The sequence below is a fragment of the Mustela lutreola genome, chromosome 7 (assembly GCF_030435805.1).
Source record: "Mustela lutreola isolate mMusLut2 chromosome 7, mMusLut2.pri, whole genome shotgun sequence".
In the NCBI taxonomy this organism is placed as follows: Eukaryota; Metazoa; Chordata; class Mammalia; order Carnivora; family Mustelidae; genus Mustela; species Mustela lutreola.
The window spans coordinates 37241007-37259529 of record NC_081296.1 but is presented as its reverse complement, the minus strand read 5'-3'; the positions used below and the strand labels follow the sequence as shown (position 1 = coordinate 37259529).

Here is an 18523-nt window from a genome sequence, read left to right as displayed (position 1 = left end):
GGGGCTGCCCGACCCCTTCCCAGTACTTCCTCATCTTCCCATGTCTTCAAAGAGTCTGCTTCTACCAAACAAGCAGCACTTGTTTTTTTCCCTCCACTGACATTAGCCCAAGCCATCTAGAATGGACAGACTGAGGTGGCTTTGATGAGGGGGGTGTACCAGGTCCTGCGGTGCCAGGCCAGCCTAGGCAGAGGATTTCCCTGAGCCATCTATGAGCCCCACCAGGAACCCCCATGTGCCCAGCCCTGTGGCAGCCTTCACTGCAAGGGGTGCACTTCTGAAGGCCTTAGGAAAACTGTGCGAGCTGGGGCTGCCTTGCAGGAACCCCGAGGTCATCCCAGAGAGGGATGAGAGAAGGGAAGACAGAAGACAGCCTAGTGAGGGCAAAGGCCCAGGGAGTGACAATGGCAGGAGGGGCGAGGGGAGGAGAGAGCTGAAGAGTTAAAACTGACCCTGGATCAACGGAGGAGAGTGGTTATGGAGAACACAGGGGTCAGATCCTAAGGAGCCTAGAATGATGGCCTGAGGTGCAGGGATCTGGCAGCAGGAAGCCATTGAAGGCTTAGGAGCAGAGGAGGGGCAGAATGGAGCAAAGCGCTGGGGCAGATCAGGCAGATCAGGCCAGGGACAGGGGACAGGAACGCCTGTCTCACGAACAGCTGTGGCCACGTCTGCAGCCTTCCCTGCGCTCTCTGCCTCTGGCCTTCCCCCGGGGCCAACGGGAGAGAACCTGCCTGTGGACCTGTACTCAGTCCTGCTGGCGGAAAACGCCAGGCTGCGGGCAGAGCTGGAGAAGAACCGCCACCAGTCGGCCCCCATCATTCTGCAGCAGCAGGCACTGCCGGTAAGAGCCGCCCACCCAGGCCTGCCTGGACAGGCCGCTGGGTGCTCAGCAATCACGCGCAGCACAAGCCAAGTTGAAGACCACAGTCAGGAGCTAGGCTTCCCAGGGTCTCCAGTGTGCTTGGAGACTCGCTGAGTGCCAGCACTCAGGCCTGCCTCTTTCCTCCTGGGGAACACGCATGGGTCTGAAAGCTCCACCTTTGCCCTTCTCTTGCGGCCTGAGAGAAAGCAAGCCCCTAATGGCCCCTGACCTTTGATCCCTGACCCCTTTGCCACCTGGCTAACCTGCACTTGGACTCCACACCAGCCTCTCTGAGCCTTGGAGAGCACTTTTCCCCCATCCCAGGTGGACCCCAGGGAGTTGGGAGCAGGAGGAGACCTGGCAGAGAGACTGCAAGAGACAGATGGCCCAGGCCACTCCAAGGGCACAGAGGCCCTGCCCGCACAGGTGGGTGCCCCAGCCCCGTTCCACCTACAAGGCCACTGCAGGCATCCCTGCTTTACGCAAACCCAAAGACAAGACATTTGGAATTACAGAAGAGGGGTGGGCAGGGGACAGCGGAGGGCATATCTCTTCATCCCAGGACTTATAGGAGGTGAGTTCTGTTTGAAAGCACCCCTGATGCGGGGATATCTGGGTAAAGAGCAGGGACAGGGGAGCCCTCACTTTACAAAAAGACCAAGATTCCTTTCTGTGCGCTGATGCTGCCTAGTAAGTGGGGGAGTAAGTGGGAAGAACAGTGGTGACCTGCCACCTCGGGTCTACTTCAGGAATGAGGGTTTGGCCCCGGGTCTGAGGCTTTGCTTCGGGGACCTGAGCTGGAAACTCAGACCTGGTTGGTCTCTGCCTCAACAACTCCCGGCCTCCTGAGCCTACATGGCTGCAGTCCCCATGGCGGACTGGTGTAAGCTTCTACTTTGCCCACAGGATCTCCTTGCCAGCACCTCCGACAAGTTCAACCTTCTGGCCAAGCTAGAACGAGCTCAGAGCCGGATCCTATCCCTGGAAAGTCAGGTAGATGACCCAGGCAGGTGTTAGTCAGGCTGGGTGGGCTCACCACTCAGCAGACCTTGACCAGAGTCAGGGTCCAAGTGTGACCAGAGTTGTGGCTCAGTGTGTGCCCAGGGTCAGGGCTCAGTATGTTGTTGGAACCTCAGGGAGGGTCCATCTGGGCCTTAATCAGACAGTCACGTGGCCCTCCCCACCCACCCCTGGCCTGACGTCTCCGGAAGGTAGCAAGCCCACACGGTCTGGGCTCTGGTTGTCCTGTTTGCAGGGATGGGCCTTGCTTCCCAGCAGGTCCCCATCTGTCCCTCTCCGTGTCTGCAGTTAGAGGACTCAGCCCGACGCTGGGGACGCGAGAAGCAGGACTTGGCCATACGGCTGCAGGAGCAAGAGTACGGCTTGAATTCCGTCATCACTGACCTGCCCGTGAGTGATCTCTCTGGACAAGCTCCGTGGGGTGCAGGCAGCGTGGCTGGCAGTGGCTACCCTCGACCCCAAGTTCCTGGGCCCTGAGAAGAACCGTCCGGGGGGACCTGCTCCCCACTGGAAGTCAGAAGACCTGCGCTCAGTGTCTGCCCTATTACCATCAGGAGCCCTGGCCTGGTCTCCATACCCCACTTGCCCAAGGGGAATAGAAAGCTCCCCCCACCCGAGACTACCCGCTTCCCAAGGGTGGGGGTGAGTCAAAAGGACATGGCCGTGGATGAAGGGCTGCCCCCACAGGCCTTTCTGGAAGGCTCTGGTGCTGGCTATGCTTTAGCACTGGGTTTGCTCCCAGGCAGAATCGCTGTGGCCCCACCACACTCCAGGGCCCCAGAGGCTGTCCCGTGAGCACAACTTCTCAGTCCCCATGGTGCTGCTCACCTGCCGGGGATGGGGGGATGGCCCCCGGGAGAAGTGCTGCTGGCTTCTTCTGCACAAATAGCTCTGTTCACAGATGCCCTTCCCCCCAAGACCCCAGCCCCATCTCAGCCCCAGACCCCCGAGCCTCCCAGAGCAACCCGATGGCTCCGGTTCCTGAGCCCACAGGGTTCTGCTCCTTCCCAGACCCCAGGAAAGGCCTGACGAGGATGGGGAGGGGGGCGTCAGGGAACACAGGGCTGCCTTTGCAAACTCTCCGGCTGAGACCTAGGGAGTCTTGGAGAAACTGGGTGGGCCTGCTGCAGTTAAACAGGTTTGGAACCCATAGTGAAGGCATGACCCAGTGTGTTTGGATCCTGTGAGGCCTGGCTTGCCAGGCAAGGTGAACTCTGACGGGTCCCCTCACTGGGGGCAGGAACGTACTCGCCTCCCTTTGCTTTGCATACCACAGAACTCCTTGGCCCATGACAAGGACCACAGGCGACCCTCGAAGCTGGATCCCCTGATGCCCGGCTTGGAGACTAAGCTCAACAAGCCCTCAAACTCGGAGAAGACCTGAGTCTTAGCAGACCTGAGTAGTTGGAGCAGGGCCCCCTCTCTGCGTGCTGGGGAGTCTCATTCCAACCCCCAGAGGACTGGATTAAATGCCATAGGTCAGTGAACATTCACCTCTTTCCTGGAGTAGGGCAGCTGAGGGGGCTACCTTGCTCCTGCCAGACCCCACTCTGAACCCGGGCCCTCCACCACAGCCCTATAGCCTCCTGCCTATCCCAGAAGCGACCATTTTAGGAGAGCCAACAGATTTATCTGTTTCTTGGGAATGGAAAGACTTAAAGCCTTCCTGTGGCAATCAATTACATATTAGTGTGAAATACCCCCATTAACTGGGCTAGGCTAAGCTAGCAATGTTATGTCCAAATACAGCCAGGGACAGGAAGGCAGATGGGGCCTTGGGAAGGAGCCCTCCACTAAGAGTCAAGAAGCCTAAATTCCAGCTACAAGCATGCTGTGTGACCTTGAGTGACCCAAGCAACTTCTCTGGGCTTCCATTTTCCCATCTATCTCATGCAGAGCTTGCCTTCTTTGATGCTAAGGCCCTTTCCCTCCTCTAACATTTCTGAGTCAAAGACAACTCAGGCCCAGAGAAGAGAAAGGAAGCGGGAAGCAAAGAGAAAGCCAGTAAGAAAGGACTGCATGGTAGGGAAAAGAAGAAAGGCTCCGAGAGTGGACTCAGAGCCTGCAGATGCTCATAGAAGAGACCAAGGCCACAGGGCCACTGTCCTGAGCAAGGTTAACTTCCCCCATCTGCCTGCAGGACTTAGACCTGGCTAGCGGAAGGCCAGGAGGGATCAGGCACTGGGTGAGGTCAGGAAGTTACGAAACTCAGACAGGGTTAAGAGGACCGAAATTGGGACCAGTGCCCGACAGTCCAAATAACGAACCAGACTGAGCCACAGTCTTCTCGCCTACTGCCCAGAGCTTGGATAAGTGGGCATGTCTCCTTAGAACAAGAAGCTGAGGCCTTGAGAAGCCCAGAGAAAGGTCAGGTGGGGTAAAGAAAGCATGCTGGCCTCTTATTCTCTAGGTCAGCCGCCTCACACCAGACCCTCACTCACTCACTCAGCCTTAGCCTCCCCCAGAACTCTAGCTGGGCCTTGGCAGGAAGTCTCAGAACCCCACAGGGAATTCCCACCCAAGGTCCAGCCAATCAGAGCCTCACTCTTGCTAGGCGACCCTACCTAGAAGCCAGGTCGGCCCACACCTCTCAGGCCACCCTATGCCTTCAACAGAAACAAGGTCCTTTGTCCCTCTGCCTATGGCTCTGGTAGCCCCCGCACGGTGGCAACAGCCCACCGCCGGCCTGCCCTGCCTCACCTCTACCCCAGGCAACATGGAGATCGACCCTACTGGCTCCTGAGCTGCTGTAGGGGGCAGGAGTCCCAGCAGAGAGGGCTTCAAGCGCAGCTGCCTCGGGCTTTCCTCATTCGTTCTCAGACCCCACCATTGACGCAGGCCAGGGAGAATCCCCACTGGAGTGATTGAAACCCAGGGGTTCAGATAGAAATGAAAACACATCACGTAGTTCAGCCGTTTATTGCCTTCCTGGGGCAGGTGAAGAGGGGGAAGAGGCGGCAGGAAAGAGGGGTGTCCTGGCTGAGCTGGGGCAGCTGACCCCTGAGTACGGACTCTCTCTTCTCAGAGCTGGTCCAAAAGGAGCAGGGGAGGGGGACTGAGGACAGACGAGCTGACACCACCTAGGGTGCCACCCCCTCGGGCCTCCCTCCAGCACCCCTGCTGGCTTGGTGGGTGGCAGAGGCGGAGTCCACCCTCTCTAATCACACCGGGGGTGGATCCTGGCTGAAGGGCCTGAAGGTGAAGAAGATGGGCTGGTCGGGCATCAGGATGAGGTTGAACGTGGTGCCCACATCACAGAGATGTTGCATTTCAACTCGGAAGTTCTCCAGAATCTGAGAAAGAGGTGGTAGGCTTAGGGGAGAGATGCGAAGGGGCTCTCTCCCCTCTGGGGCCAGGCTCATTCGCCTGTAGGTGTTGCCTGTCGAGTGGGACTTGAGGAGCTCTGAGGGCAGGCTCCTGCTTACCTGGCCCAGTGCGTGAAATACACCCTGGGTGCTTCGTCCCCTTGATTTGCCTTATAGCTTTGACAAAACCTCGTCCCACCACACATCCACACTGTCACCACTTGGAGGGAATAGATGGCCAGGGGACACCCCTGGGTAATAAGCAGATTAGCCCAAAAGAGGAGGCAATAGTAGATTAGCCCAAAATTGTGGGGGAGGAGGAGCGTTAAGTCAGGGACACTGATGCCCCCAGCCCTGTGCTCCCTGGGCTCCGGGCAGAAGTGGGAGTAGGAGGGTCAGTGCCTTCCTTCAGGCCACAGTCAGCCCAGGCTGCCCCGATGTCCCCGACTGGACTCACGTGGATGAGGAAGAGGGTCATCTCGAGCTCAGCGATCCGCCGGCCCACGCACTGTCGCACACCCCAGCCAAAGCCCAGGTTCCGGAAGTGGATGAGGTTCTTGTCTTTACCCAGCCATCGAGTTGGGTCAAACTTGCTCGGATTGAAGAAGAAAGTGGGGTCCTGGCCCATGGCATAGGTGGACACCTGCACCAACGTCTGGGGACAAGACGGACAGAGGACTGGGTGTATAGGCCTCACAGTCTGGAGCATAACTCAGCTTCTGCTCCCACCCTGACGCAGGCTGTCCAGCATCCCGGCACAAGACGCTGCCTGCTGTGTGACCTTGAAAAAGGCCCCAGCCCTCCCTGAGCCTCACCCATCCAGTGGGCCTGACTGGAAGACTCAAGGCCAGGGATGGCCCCAGGGATTGTCCTGTCCTTTGCTGAGCCCCAGAGGGCTCCCAAGACCCAGACAGCCCATGGGGTAACCTGGACGTGGGCAACCTTCCAGAGATGGTCACCCACTATGCCCAGTACCCCTGCCCTTGGTTCACACTTGGACTGCTGCTGCCAAGGACACCAGCCGCCAGCTCCAGGAAGAAAGAGGGGACAGAAACCCCAATCACCACCATCTGTGTGCGACTGCAGTCCACCCCCAGCCGCCTCTGTCTGACTGGCAGAGCCGGCAGCCCACCTGGCTGCCCTTACCTTGGCAGGAATCATGTAATTCCGAAGAACCAAATCATTTTCAAGATACCGCTGCAGGGTCACAGAGATGGGGTGGATCCTGCCAGAAGAAACATTCAGGGCTGATGCCCTGAAGCCCGGACACCCCGCATGGCGGACACCCCGCATGGCGTCTCAGCCCCAGCCACCGCACCCCGGGGGGGATTCTGGAGACAGGATCCCTACCCTTATTTCCTCCCTCCCCCATTCCCAGCTGTCTCCCCCCCCCCCCCCCCCCGCCGCACCCGCCCGACCTCTTGCTGCCTGCCACCAATCCCCTCCCTTGTGCTCTGCCCAGGGATCTGGGGGATGAGGAGGGCAGGCAGGGAGGGGCGAGCTTACCTCAGTGTCTCCTTGATGCTAGCTTTGAGGAGTGGGACCAGCTGCAGCATCGCGCTCACATCTCCCTGGGCCTGGCGCCGGGCGGCCAGGACCTCCTCCCGCAGCATCTCCTGCACCCTCAAACTGCGTGCCATCTCATAGAGGTGCCACTGCAGAGTCATGGATGTCTGGTGGGGGGTGGGGGTAGGGGTGGGGGGTGGAAGAGAAGGGGGACTTGTCACTCTTGGAACATTTAAACCTATGCTCAACTTTCATTTCCAAGCATCTCTGCCCACCCTCCTCCTCCTTGTATCCAGAGACCACCATCCACAAAAGCAAAACAAAATTCTAAAGGAGAAGGTTGAAAAAAGCCTTTCTCACCCCCCAGAGCAGAAATGTCTGGGCAGCGCTTGTCCCTGTCCTCGTCACCAGAGCCCACCTGTTTCCCCAGCCCGTGGAGTCAGCCATACAGCCAATGTCTTCTTCCAGAGGACCCCAGAGGGCTTTGGAAGCTAAATCCTACTTCTGTAAGGGTTGTCATCCCAAATGATGGCCATTCCACCCCTCTCCCACTAGACCTTCCCCTAAACCTTGGCCTTTGGCTATGGGAGCATAAAATAAAGTGAGGCCCAAAGATACTGAAAGCAGAAGTGCCCGACCTTTCTCCCATCGGTGTTGCAGTTAGCATGGGCTTATCCCAAGACGAATCAGCTCAGCTGGGCATTAGGCAGAGGCAGTGACCATTAGCCCTACGCTGGAGGTATGAGGGTCACCGGTCAAGCTCCACAGCTGCAGACTCTTCAGTGGTAGGACCTTAGGTGGAAGCCATCCTCCCTCTTACGGCCAGGACATGTCATTACTAGGGATCTTATTTTTGTCCAAGAGGTTTGGACACTCTCCTCCTTCCCTCTAGCAGGCGCACTCGGGGAAAAAATGCCAGGTAGTCACCTCTCGGCTTAAAACCCTTACATGGCCCCAGAAGCAAGTGCCTGACCCACAGGACCCCCCCAACACCTGCCCACCACTCCCAGCCCCACTGCTCCCCTCTCTCTGACATGCCCCTCCCGCTCTAGCTGCACAGAGCTACACGCAGCTCCCAAAGCCCAGAAGTCTTCCTCCTGCCATTTCCTCTTTCTAGAATTCCCCTCCCCAAACCAGGAAGCAAGGATGTACTACTCTGTCTTTAAGACTTGGAGCAAACGTGTGTATTTGTCTCATTATCTCCAGGTCTGACACACGAGTGGCTACTCAGGGAGATACTTGTTTAATAAAGTAGTAAAAAGTTCCTGGCTATGTAACCTTGACTAAGTGACTTGAGCTTTCTGTGCCTCAGTTTCCTCATCTAACACTGAGGGGTAATAGTAACACATCTACCAGTGCCATCTGGGAATACTCAATGAGTTAATATGTATGAAAAACTTAGACCCCTGCCTGCCATATAGGACAGGCTTCATAAATGCTACCCAAGGACTCCTGCTTTGGTGCAGGCGAGCAGTTTGGAAGAGGTCTTCTACATTACTGACCATGTTTAAAATACACTCAAAGGCTCATCTGCAGCCTGTCCCATAGACCCACAGTCCTGTGTTAGAGCACAACACAAAGATGACACCTGGACCAGAAAGTTACTACCACGGGGGATTTGACACCTGCTTCTCCCTGGTCCAGAAACTCTCCTGCTCCTCTCTCTTCCTTGGCACTTGCCCGGCTATTGGGCCGTACAGCATGGTGACGTAGTCCCTTGGGCGCGGGCTGCCTCCTTGTCACAGGGTGGGTCATGTCCCCACCAAGCTCCTAGGTTGAAGTCCTAACCCCCATCCCCAGTACCTCACAATGGGACTGTATCAGGAGATAGGGCCCTTTGCAGAGCGAAGGTAAAATGAGGTCCTGGGGGGGGGGGGCGTTGTCCCTAATTAATAGGACTGGGATGCTTCTAAGAAGAGATTAGGCCACAGGCAGGCACACAGACCATGTGAAGACACAGGGAGAAGACAGCTATCCACGAGCCACGGAGAGGCCTCAGAAGAAACCCGCCCCGCCACAGGGATCTGGGCTTCTAGCTCCAGAACTGCGAGAGAATAAAGTTCTGATTTAGGTCAGGTCATGATCTCAGGGTCCTGGGATCAAGCCCCACATCGGGCTCTCTGCTTCCTCCTCTCTCTCTCTCTCTGCCTGCCTCTCTGCCTACTTGTGATCTCGCTCTATCAAATAAATAAATAAAATCTTTAAAGTTGTTTTTTAATTCTGTTATGGCAGCGCCAGCACTGATAGCCCCTTCCTCTCTGAGCCATATGGGACCTTTGAGGTCTCTCATATTCATCTTTATAGTCTCAGTGCCCGAATCCCAACTAATAACTAATAAACACTAAATAGTTAACCCTCACTCTCACAGCAGATGGTATTGGGAGAAGGGAGGGACACAAGGCCAGACATTTTGTCATTCCAGAAGTTTCTGGGGTATCATCCTGCCTGTGGAAAAGACCCAAGGGAGGCACCACAGAGAATGCCCTCAGGCGCTGGGGGTGCCAAGGGGGACTGAGATCTGGAGTGGGGAGGACGGGAGACAACGAGAGCCCAGGGCAAATTCCACTGGCTCCCAGCTCTTCGGAGGGCCTGCCTGCCTTCCTGAATCCAATGCTCTGTGTTCTCCACCTGTGATTGGAGGGCTTCTCCCTTCTCACTGTGTGACCCCATGCACAGCCCCACCACCTCCACCTAGATGCTCCCTTCTCACAAGCAAAGAGAAAATGGTGGATCAGCCTCAAGGCGAGCTCCATGGGTGTTGGATGTGACCCCAGCCTTCTAGGAGATCAATATTTAAGAAATGCAGCCAGGAAAGGAAGACCCACCCCAGGCGATGGAGTGGACTGGCAGGGAAGGGGCCCAGGGCCCAAGAAGGGACAGGATGTGCTGAGGGTCACCTCACCGTGTCCACACCCCCGGCCAACATCTCTGTGATATTGGCCTTGACGTCCTCAAAGAGCAGCTTGTTATTTTTTAGGAGGCGGTGGAGGATACCCGGGTAATTGTTGACGTCTCTCTTCTGCCTCAGGTCCCAGTAGAAGTTCTGGGTGTAGATCTCGGCTGTGCAGGATGGGAAAAGAAATGAGCTCTGTGCGGGTGGGAGGGAAAGTGGGAGGCGGTACCGAGGGCTGAGGGTTCGGGGACCCAGCTTTCCAGCGGCCCCTTTGCTGAGCACACACACTCTGTTAAAACCTTCGTCACCATCTAATACCTGATCCTAGCTCTCGGCGGTAAGTGATGCCATTCCCATTTTACAGATAAGGAAACAGAAGTCCAAAAGGGTAGTGACTTGCCCAAGGTCATGCATGGGGTGTCAGGGGCAGTGTGGATTTGACTCCAGGTCTGGCCTCAGCACCACACCCCAGTCGACCTATTTTACCCTGCCTTACAGATCTCTCCCACCAAAGTCCTAAGCTGTCACCAAGCACAGCTGTGTCTGAAGCACTGGTCCTTAACCCTCTGGGGATCCTGGGCTCCTCTCGAAGAAAAGAGTAATGGTTCTGATCCTCTTTCTCCAGAAAAATCGAACCATCTCCAATAGCCAGGCTTTAGCCCTCCATGGCCAGGGTTCCAGAACCTCCCTGCCTCCCGTGTCTACCCACCAAAGGACAGGGGCTTCTTACCTCTCTCTCTCCCCAGTCCCAGGCCTGGGTTTCCCACCCTCCAAGGTGGACAGGGCTCTCCTGACTCCCAGACCTGGCTACCCAAGATACAGTCTTCACCTTTATTGAAAATCACATCCCAGGCAGCCACATGGTCTCTCCAGGTCTTGGTCTTGAATAGACGGAACAGTTCCGGGGGAAAGGTGAGCATGGGCACGCTGGTATGGAACATCTGGTAGACAGCATCGATGAACCGCTGGGCCTCAGGGTCCACTCTCTCCTCCAGCATCCCCAGGCGCTCCCCAAACATGACGTTGGTGATGGCTGTAGAGGGGAGCAGAAGGGCCCCTTCTGAGGGCTGCAGCTCCCAGGAACCTCACCACCACCCCCGCCAACACACAGGATTTCCCGTGCCCAACCTCAGGCTCTTTCATCAAGAAACTGAAGCCTGAGTCCCCAAAGGCTGAAATTGCAAGGCTGGCGACCACTCGGGTCCTTGAGAGGGGCACGTGGAAGAGGTGTGGTGGGAAGCAGAGTCTCCAGCAGAGCTGGGAAAGGGCACGGGAGGGGCTGAAATGGCTCCCCCTACTCCTCCCCCAGCACCCTGAGCACCCTCTGGGCTTTCCTCCTAGGAAGACACAGATTTCTCATCCATAATTGACCGAACTGGCTATTTCCTGAAACAGGTCAGACAGGAGACTCGGGAACACAGCCCTGGTAATAAGCCATTCACAGCCCAGAAGACACCTAGCGCCTACTGGGTCAGGAATTTGAATGTTGATTTCGTATCAAACTCTGGACATCCCAAATCTGCAGTGACCCCATGATCCCCATCAAGCCATGAGGCCTTCACCCACACTGTTCCCTCTGCCCATACTCTCTGACCTCCTTACCCTATCTGTAAAACTCCTACACATCCTCAAATACCAAATACCAAAAATTCAGATTAACCACCCAACCCTCTCTTCCCCTCCCAGACCCCGAATGTCAATGTCCCAGGAGAGAGAGAGGTAGAAGATGGATCCAGCAGCTCATCCCAGAAGCCAACGCCAATACTTCTTCAGGATCCATACTGGGTCTTCAGGTAGGAGGATGGGTTCTCCCACCCACAGGACCACTGCCAGGTAGACAAAAGCCCCTTACACTCAAAGGCGAAGCGAAACAGATCGTCACTGATGTCCCCTGAGAACTTTCCGGAGCCCTGCTGCTTGATGCGCCGGTGTAGGACTTTGACAAAGTCCTGAGACACTGGATCCAGCAGTGGAATGAAGTTCTTTATGGCCTCTGGGGCCATCACCTCCTGGTTCAGGACCAGCCGGTCTTTCTTCCAAGCTCCTGACTTCCTGAGAAAACACAGGCCCTCAGGCCCTGACTGTCACAGACCCCACGCCTGGCAAACACAGAGAGGGCTGACTCGGCTGAGCCACAGCTCAGAGCCCGCACTCACTTCTACCCACAATGCCCTGGGCCTCCCATCTCCCAGCTGTTGCCTGGCCTGGGGGAGGGGATAGGGAGAAAGAGGGTGAAGGAGAACAAATCCCCCATCCCTCCTCCACTCCCTCTGCGGCTGCTGTGGCCAGGAGGTCCTATTCTTAGCACCTCTAAGTAACTTGCAAATCCTCCACTGTTTGCCTCCCAGCAGGCTTGCCTTCCCTTCCTCTGGACTGAGGCTCAGCTCCTACCATTCCAGCGCCCCTCTAGGTCACTGTCTCACCTGCCATTGCAGAGACACAACTGACCGATCTCTCCTTCTACACCCCCCACAACGTGTCCCATTACTGACACTGGTGGGGGACCTCAGGTGCCCTGAAGTGGGTTAGTGAGAAACTTCAGCTTAAACGGCCCACACTCGAAAATAGATCTGTGCAAAGCCCTCTTTGTAGTTTTAGGGCTTTGCTTGTTTGTAAGGATGTTTTTACAAACCCACCAGGCAACACGGAAACTAGAACTTAACAGTAGCTTAGATGTGCCACCTGTAGCGACAGTACCTTAGAGGACCTGAGGCTCCTCCCACCTGCTGTCTCCCTGGCCCAGGGGACCGCCAGCCTGACTCCCTTGCTTGCTTTTGAATATGATTTTATCCGTCTTAAATAGTATACTTGTTTTCAGCTTCTTAAAAAGGCTGTCGTGATTTGCTTTTTCCACTGATTTTATATTTTTAAGTATCATCTGGATCGCTGCTGGTCACTGAGTCCATTCACTGTGACTGGTGTGGGCCTCTGCACTCATTCATGCTCACTCCCGTTGGGCGTTTAGCTGGCTTCCTGGGCTTGGCTGTGGGAACAGCACTGCCGCAAACATTCTAGCTCTCGTTCCGGTTCCATTCCCGGTTCCGTTCCCGGGAGGTCTATCCCCGAGCAGAGACTGCTGTCTGGTGGGGAGGGGAATATCCAAGTGCCGGAGGGAGTGTCCAACCATTTTCTGAAACAACGGCACCAGCCTTCACCACCACTAGCAAGCTACAAGAGCTCTTGTCTCTCTGTATCCTCAGCAACACCTGACATGCACATTTTAAATTTTTTTGAGCAATTTGGGGGAATGTGGTATCGGTTACTCTTAAATACACGGACTTGTCTGTGTTTCTCATTGCCCCTGTAGACTCACGGTGACGGGGCCTTGCCCTACTTGTCACTGTACCCCGGAGCCTGGCACATCGTTGGTGCTCAATAAGATGGGACTTAATGAGTGAGCCAATCAGTGAGAACTTTTCTGGGGCTTTATTTACTCATTACAATCTTCAACCTGAGCACTTCCCTGAAGGCTGGAGGTGTAGTTCCCCGGCAGCTGTTTATGGAGACAGGAAGATGCCAGGAATTTGCCTAGAGGCCACAGCCAGAAAGGGCAAGGCAAGCGTGTCCCTGTCATCTCCCGCCAGCCCCTGGGAGATGGCCCAAGACTCACTTCAACAGGACTCCGAGAGGTCTCTGGTGATACTGGTGATAGGCTACCCAGGGCGGGATGCAAAATCGTTCTGGTGTGGGACCCTCACATTTAAAGAGGAGGGCCACATCTTCAGGGTCGATGATATAAACCGATTCCACGCTGCCCAGCTTCTCCCTGGAGGAACGGATGAGAAGAGCTATAGCAGATTCCAGGAAAGCCAAGCAGGCCCTGGGCAGGAATGGTATAATTGACAGGACAAATGGTCCTGAGGGTGGATCCTCCTTCCACAGCCTCCTTGCTGTGTGACCTGAGGCAAATCGCTCACCTTCTCTGAGCCCCACTATCCTTTTCTATAAAATAGGGATACGGGGTTGCTGAAGGACCAGATGATAAAGTCTGTGCATGGGACCCTGCAAGGGCATTCTCCAAGTTCCAGCATTTGCTCCTCATCCCAGTAGCTGTTGTCCTACCAGGCCATGTCCCCAGGACCAGCACCCCCTCCCCCTACCCCCCTTCCCCCAAGGACCATCAAGTCCTTCTTTCCATGCTTCTCTTCCTATGTGTCCACACCCTCAGCACCCTCCCCCATCACACCCACTGCAGAGCTCAGAAACAGCGTGGTCACTCGCCCCTGGAGTGGCTCAGTATAGACGGCTTGTTTGGCAGTCCACTCACCGGGCCAGCCAATCCCTTCTAGGCTCTAGGATGGAAATGCTGGGAAAGGCCACCCTGCCTCTCCTTGGATTCCAATAAGCCAATTTGCCTCTCTTCAACAAAACCACAGTAAAGCCTCGGGCCTCGAGGACAGATATATGTCACAAAGCACTTTGTAGATGGTCTCTGTGGAAACGGCAGAAAAGTCCACTTCTCGTGGGCTTCTGCCTTTTGCGTAAGAAAGTTAATTCAAGATACACTATAAGGCAAAATGTAAAAACATACAGGTATAAGCCAAGTTCTCTGGACTCCCCCTTCCTCAAAGGGAGGGAGGGAGGAAGGAGGGAGAAAGAGAGGAAAGAAGGGGAGAGGAGAGGGGAGGAGAGGGGAGGGGAGGGGAGGAGGGAGAGGGAGAGTGCTCTTTAACCACTGACCCATTAAGCCCCATCCTCCCTTCCCAAGTCCCCTGGGGCCCCGTCCATGGCCTCCCAGAAGATTGCCTCAGTGTTTTTCCAAGTGTCCTAACACCACCATCTCCATCCCCCACCCCCAGCTCAGCAAAATCCTTGAACAGCTATTATTACTACCAATTCCAACTCTGGGAATCTAGCCCAAGGCAGTGATCTGATGTGTGCGATGGATAAACAAGTTGTCAAATAGCAAAATATCCCAGAGCAGGCTAGATGTCCACTTTACAAGGCTGGCTTCAATCAGAGGGCTTATCCACACTATGGACTACTGTGCTGCCTTTTTAAAATCATATTAAAGGGTGCCTGGGTGGCTCAGTGGGTTAAAGCCTCAGCCTTCGGCTCAGGTCATGATCCCAGGGTCCTGGGATTGAGGCCCGCATCGGACTCTCTGTTCAGCTGAGAGGGAGCCTGCTTCCTCCTCTCTCTCTGCCTGCTTCTCTGCCTACTTGTGATCTCTGTCTGTTGTATAAATAAATAAAAAGCTTTAAAATAAATAAATAAATAAATAAATAAATAAATAAATAAATAAAATCATATTAAAGAGCAAAAAGAGGAAAGAAGTCATCTAGATGTCCTTGTGGGACCCCGCCAAACAGCATACCTCGTATATTCACATTCTCTATGCTACATAAATATTATCAACATCGAGATTCCATCTGACTGCAATTTCCATTTGCACTTGCCCATATTTTTTCTGAATTGCTTAATCACATGTATTCAGAAGTTTATAATTTCTGAGCCATGAACACTGACACCGAACTAGGAGTCAGACCGTTATGGCTCCGAAAGTAGCCCTGGCTTTGCCCTGATGAGCTGTGTGACCTTGGCAAGACCCCTCTCCTTCCCGGCCTCAGTTTCTCCATCTGTAAAATGTGAATAGTGAACATCAAATTCAAGGACGTGACAAGAGGCTCAGACGATAGTGACTCAGAAAACAGAAAGGGGCTTGATCAAAGAAGCCTTGTTCCTACCAGAGGGAGAGGAAGCAGGGGAAGAGGAGGAGGAAAGAAGGAAGAGGAAGAAAGGAGAAGAAAGCAGGGGATAACAGACCATCTCCTGGAAGTGAGAAGCCACCTTCTTCCAAACCTGGCACTCAGCCCGGGAGCTCCCTGCCTCCAACCAGCTGTAGGAAAGACACTTCAGATTTCTAAAGGGCTTGTGTGTGGGGCGGGGGGAAGAATGACCAGCTGGACCCTTAGAAAACATGCCTGCCCTCCCACCCCAAGCCCACCAACAAGCCAGCCAACATAGCCCATCAGTGCCCTTTCCCTACCTTGACCCTTTCACTTAAAGGAAAACGCACTGCCCCTCCTGGTGTCCCCTCCCTGCCCCCAGCTGACACCTCCACCATCCCTTACCCCTTAAGTGTCCCCTCAGAACAGAACCCAGGTATGGCTTGAAGCTTAAGCACCTGAGACCTCCCGCCCTCAGACCCCCGCCCCATTCAGAGGCTAAATGACCTTTCTGTGTCCTTCCTCCTGGCAGAAACCAAGGCAGATGCTTGGAAAGTTGGAGCTCTAGCCAGGCTGAGTGGAGGGGACAAAATCAGCTGTTCCAGATCTGCCTGGGGCTGAGAAGGGAGGCCAGCATCCCAGCTGGACAGGGATCTAGCTGGGCGACAGGGGGAAGAATGCCCACCCCTCCGGGCCTCAGTTGCCTCTGACAGTGGGGGTGACAACTTTACCTTCCAAGGTGTCTTGAGGATAATGGCTGTAGGAAGGCAGTGAACTGAGCCTCCCCCACCTCCCCCCAGGTAAGCTTCAGAGGGTGTAGGACCTGAGCAGCAGTGAGGCCTCGGGGCTGGGAACAGAACTCACTCTCTGGGAAGCCTTCTTCCTTCTGCCACCATCCTTGGGCATGAGAGAAATCAAGTCAGCGGTAGATAAGAGCAGGGGCACCTGGGTGGCACAGTCAGCTAAGTGTCTGACTCTTGATTTTGGCTCAGGTCGTGATCTCAGGGTCGTGAGATCGAGCCCCGTGTCGTGCTCCATGCTGGGCAGGGAGCCTGCTTAGAATTCTCCAACTCTGCCCCTACCCACCCTCTTTAAAAAAAAAAAAAAAAAAAGTAGACAAGAGGCTGGAATGGAGGGCCAAACCTTTGGGGAAGGGGAGTCCAGCAAGGCTTCCCAGGCCCCTCCAACTCCCTATCCCACCAGCCCCACACTGCCAGGCTTACCTATAAATGGGGCCATACTTCTGGAAGTTCTGGACCTGGTGGTAGTGGATTTTCTGTGAGCCCATCTCTCTCCAGAAATTGTACAGATTTAGCCAGCCATTGTTTCCAGGGGTGGGGATCTCATTGAAGGGGCGAGGAATCTGAGTGGAGATACTGGCCCCCTCCCCAGTGGGCATCCTGGGATGCCCCGGACCCTCCCGCATGGTGCACAGGACCGGCGGGCAGCCTTTGACCAGGACTGAGCGAAGAGGAAGCCCCTTGGCCAGCATGCCGTCCCCCACAGCGGCTGCAACACTTGCTTGCACCACAGCAGGACTGCTGGGGTGACTCAGGCCCTGGGTCCCCAAGGTCCAGCTTATAAGCACCAGCTCAAGGCTAAGTGAGCTGACAAAGCCTCCCTCCTTCTCCTATTGGCTCCAGCCCACACACAGCCCCTCCCAGACTTGGTGTGCCAAGGCTCCGACTGGGATTTCTGCCACCAGAGAGACTTCCCAAAGCACAAGGAGACACCCCCCTAATCTGTGTCCTTACTGTCAGCCCCAGTAGGCCCCTGAAGTGGTCAGTTTTGGGGTCTGTTATCAAAGGAGCGAGACTGATACAAATTGAAAGTAAGGCAAAACTTTATTTTTATGCCAGGCATCAGAAGTCAGACTGACCAGCCAGGGCCACCTCCGAAGAGGGTGACCCCGTCCCGATCTCACAGGCTGGTTTTATAGGGCATAACCGCAGACCCCAAGTTACAGTGGCTTCTATTGTATTCCGGGAGGCATTTACTCCCGGAATCAACACCCAGAACCATACCAGGAACTACTGGGGCGTTTATTCCCGGAATGAAGTCTTTAGATCTAAACAACAATATGGAGTCTTTCTGGCTAAGCAGGCCCTAATAGTTAAACAGGTTTTAACATTAAATCGGCCCTAACAGTCAGGTTTGTGCCTTTCCTCTGCTGGGGCCTCCTGCTTCCGCCTACAGTGGGACCCAGCTGCTGGCAGACATCCCTGAGGTTGGGCAGACAACCTGGGGTTAGGGGTGCTTATGAGGGACCCAGAAGGAGGTGAGAGCCACCATGCAGCTCTTGGGCAGCCCTTTCTTATAAAAGATGATAGATACATAGATATGTAGATATAGAGACTGATTATTATAAACTATTTTTAAACAGTTCCCCTTTTTTAAAAAAATTTAAATTCAATTAACATGTAATGTATTATTGGTTTCAGAGGTCTAGTGATTCATCAGTCTTGCATAACACCTAGTGCTCATTATATCACGTGTCCTCCTTAATGTCCACACCTGGTTACCCCCACCCCCCCTTAATGTCCACATCCAGTTATCCAGCAACCCTCAGTTTGAGAGTTTCAGAGTTTCTTAAGGTTTGTCTCCTGCTCTGGTTTCCTCTTGTTTTATTTTTTCCTCTCTTCCCCTATGATCCTGTTTTGGTTCTAAATTCCACACATCATTTAGATCATATGATAATTGTCTTTCTCTGATTGACTTATTTCACTTAGCATAATACCCTCTAATTTCATCCACGTCATTGTAAATGGTAAGATTTCACTTTTTGATGGCTGAGTAATATTCCATTGTATATATGAACCACATCTTCTTTATTCATTCACCTGTCGGTGGACATCTGGGCTCTTCCCATAGTTTGGCTATTGTGGACATTGCTGCTATGAACATTGGGGTGCACCTGTCCCTTCAGATCACTACATTTGTTTCTTTGGGGTAAATACTCAACAGTGCAATTGCTAGGGCATAGGGTCAGTTCTCCAATTTTTAAAGTTCTACTTTTTCTGCTTGGAAAAACAAAAACAAAAACACAAAGCCTGTATTTTCTGAAAATGTTATAAGTGGCAAGTATTGTTATCATTATTTTTTAAAATACTACTATTAAGAAATAAACTAAATTACAGTCAAGGTTGCTCATTGTAGAACACTAAGGAAAAGGAACAAAAAAAATCAAAATCTCCCAAGCCTCTAACATTGAGTGAAAGAACCCAGCAGAAGGGCAGGTGCTGTGGGACTCCGCCCCCAGTGAAGT

General features: G+C 54.2%; 2 protein-coding genes across 4 annotated transcripts in view; one reads left to right on the top strand and one right to left on the bottom strand.

Annotated features, from left to right (window-relative positions):
- Nucleotides 1-3153, top strand: part of CCDC33 (coiled-coil domain containing 33) — an 84931-nt gene extending 81778 nt beyond the window's left edge. The window contains exons 16-19 of one of the 2 annotated variants that reach the window (XM_059180410.1): nucleotides 678-844; nucleotides 1190-1291; nucleotides 1772-1858; nucleotides 2174-3153. In XM_059180410.1, coding sequence (XP_059036393.1) covers nucleotides 678-844; nucleotides 1190-1291; nucleotides 1772-1858; nucleotides 2174-2362 — 545 coding nt within the window. In that variant the 3' untranslated portion in view covers nucleotides 2363-3153. The remainder of the gene's footprint in view (nucleotides 1-677; nucleotides 845-1189; nucleotides 1292-1771; nucleotides 1859-2173) is intronic. The other variant, XM_059180411.1, reaches the window with a different exon arrangement.
- A 1814-nt stretch (nucleotides 3154-4967) lies between these two features.
- Nucleotides 4968-16806, bottom strand: LOC131835788 (cholesterol side-chain cleavage enzyme, mitochondrial). Of its 2 annotated transcripts, none has more exons than XM_059180408.1 (9): nucleotides 16482-16806; nucleotides 13200-13355; nucleotides 11442-11641; nucleotides 10419-10622; nucleotides 9599-9756; nucleotides 6697-6863; nucleotides 6337-6445; nucleotides 5648-5845; nucleotides 4968-5178 (listed from the first exon to the last, which is right to left on the bottom strand). In XM_059180408.1, exons 1-9 carry the CDS (start codon nucleotides 16748-16750, stop codon nucleotides 5047-5049), a joined length of 1593 nt encoding a protein of 530 aa, XP_059036391.1. In that variant the 5' UTR covers nucleotides 16751-16806; the 3' UTR covers nucleotides 4968-5046. The 2 variants fall into 2 exon arrangements, with proteins under 2 accessions (XP_059036391.1, XP_059036392.1); XM_059180409.1 differs by having other exon boundaries at nucleotides 6337-6415.
- Between the last annotated feature and the right edge of the window lie 1717 nt (nucleotides 16807-18523).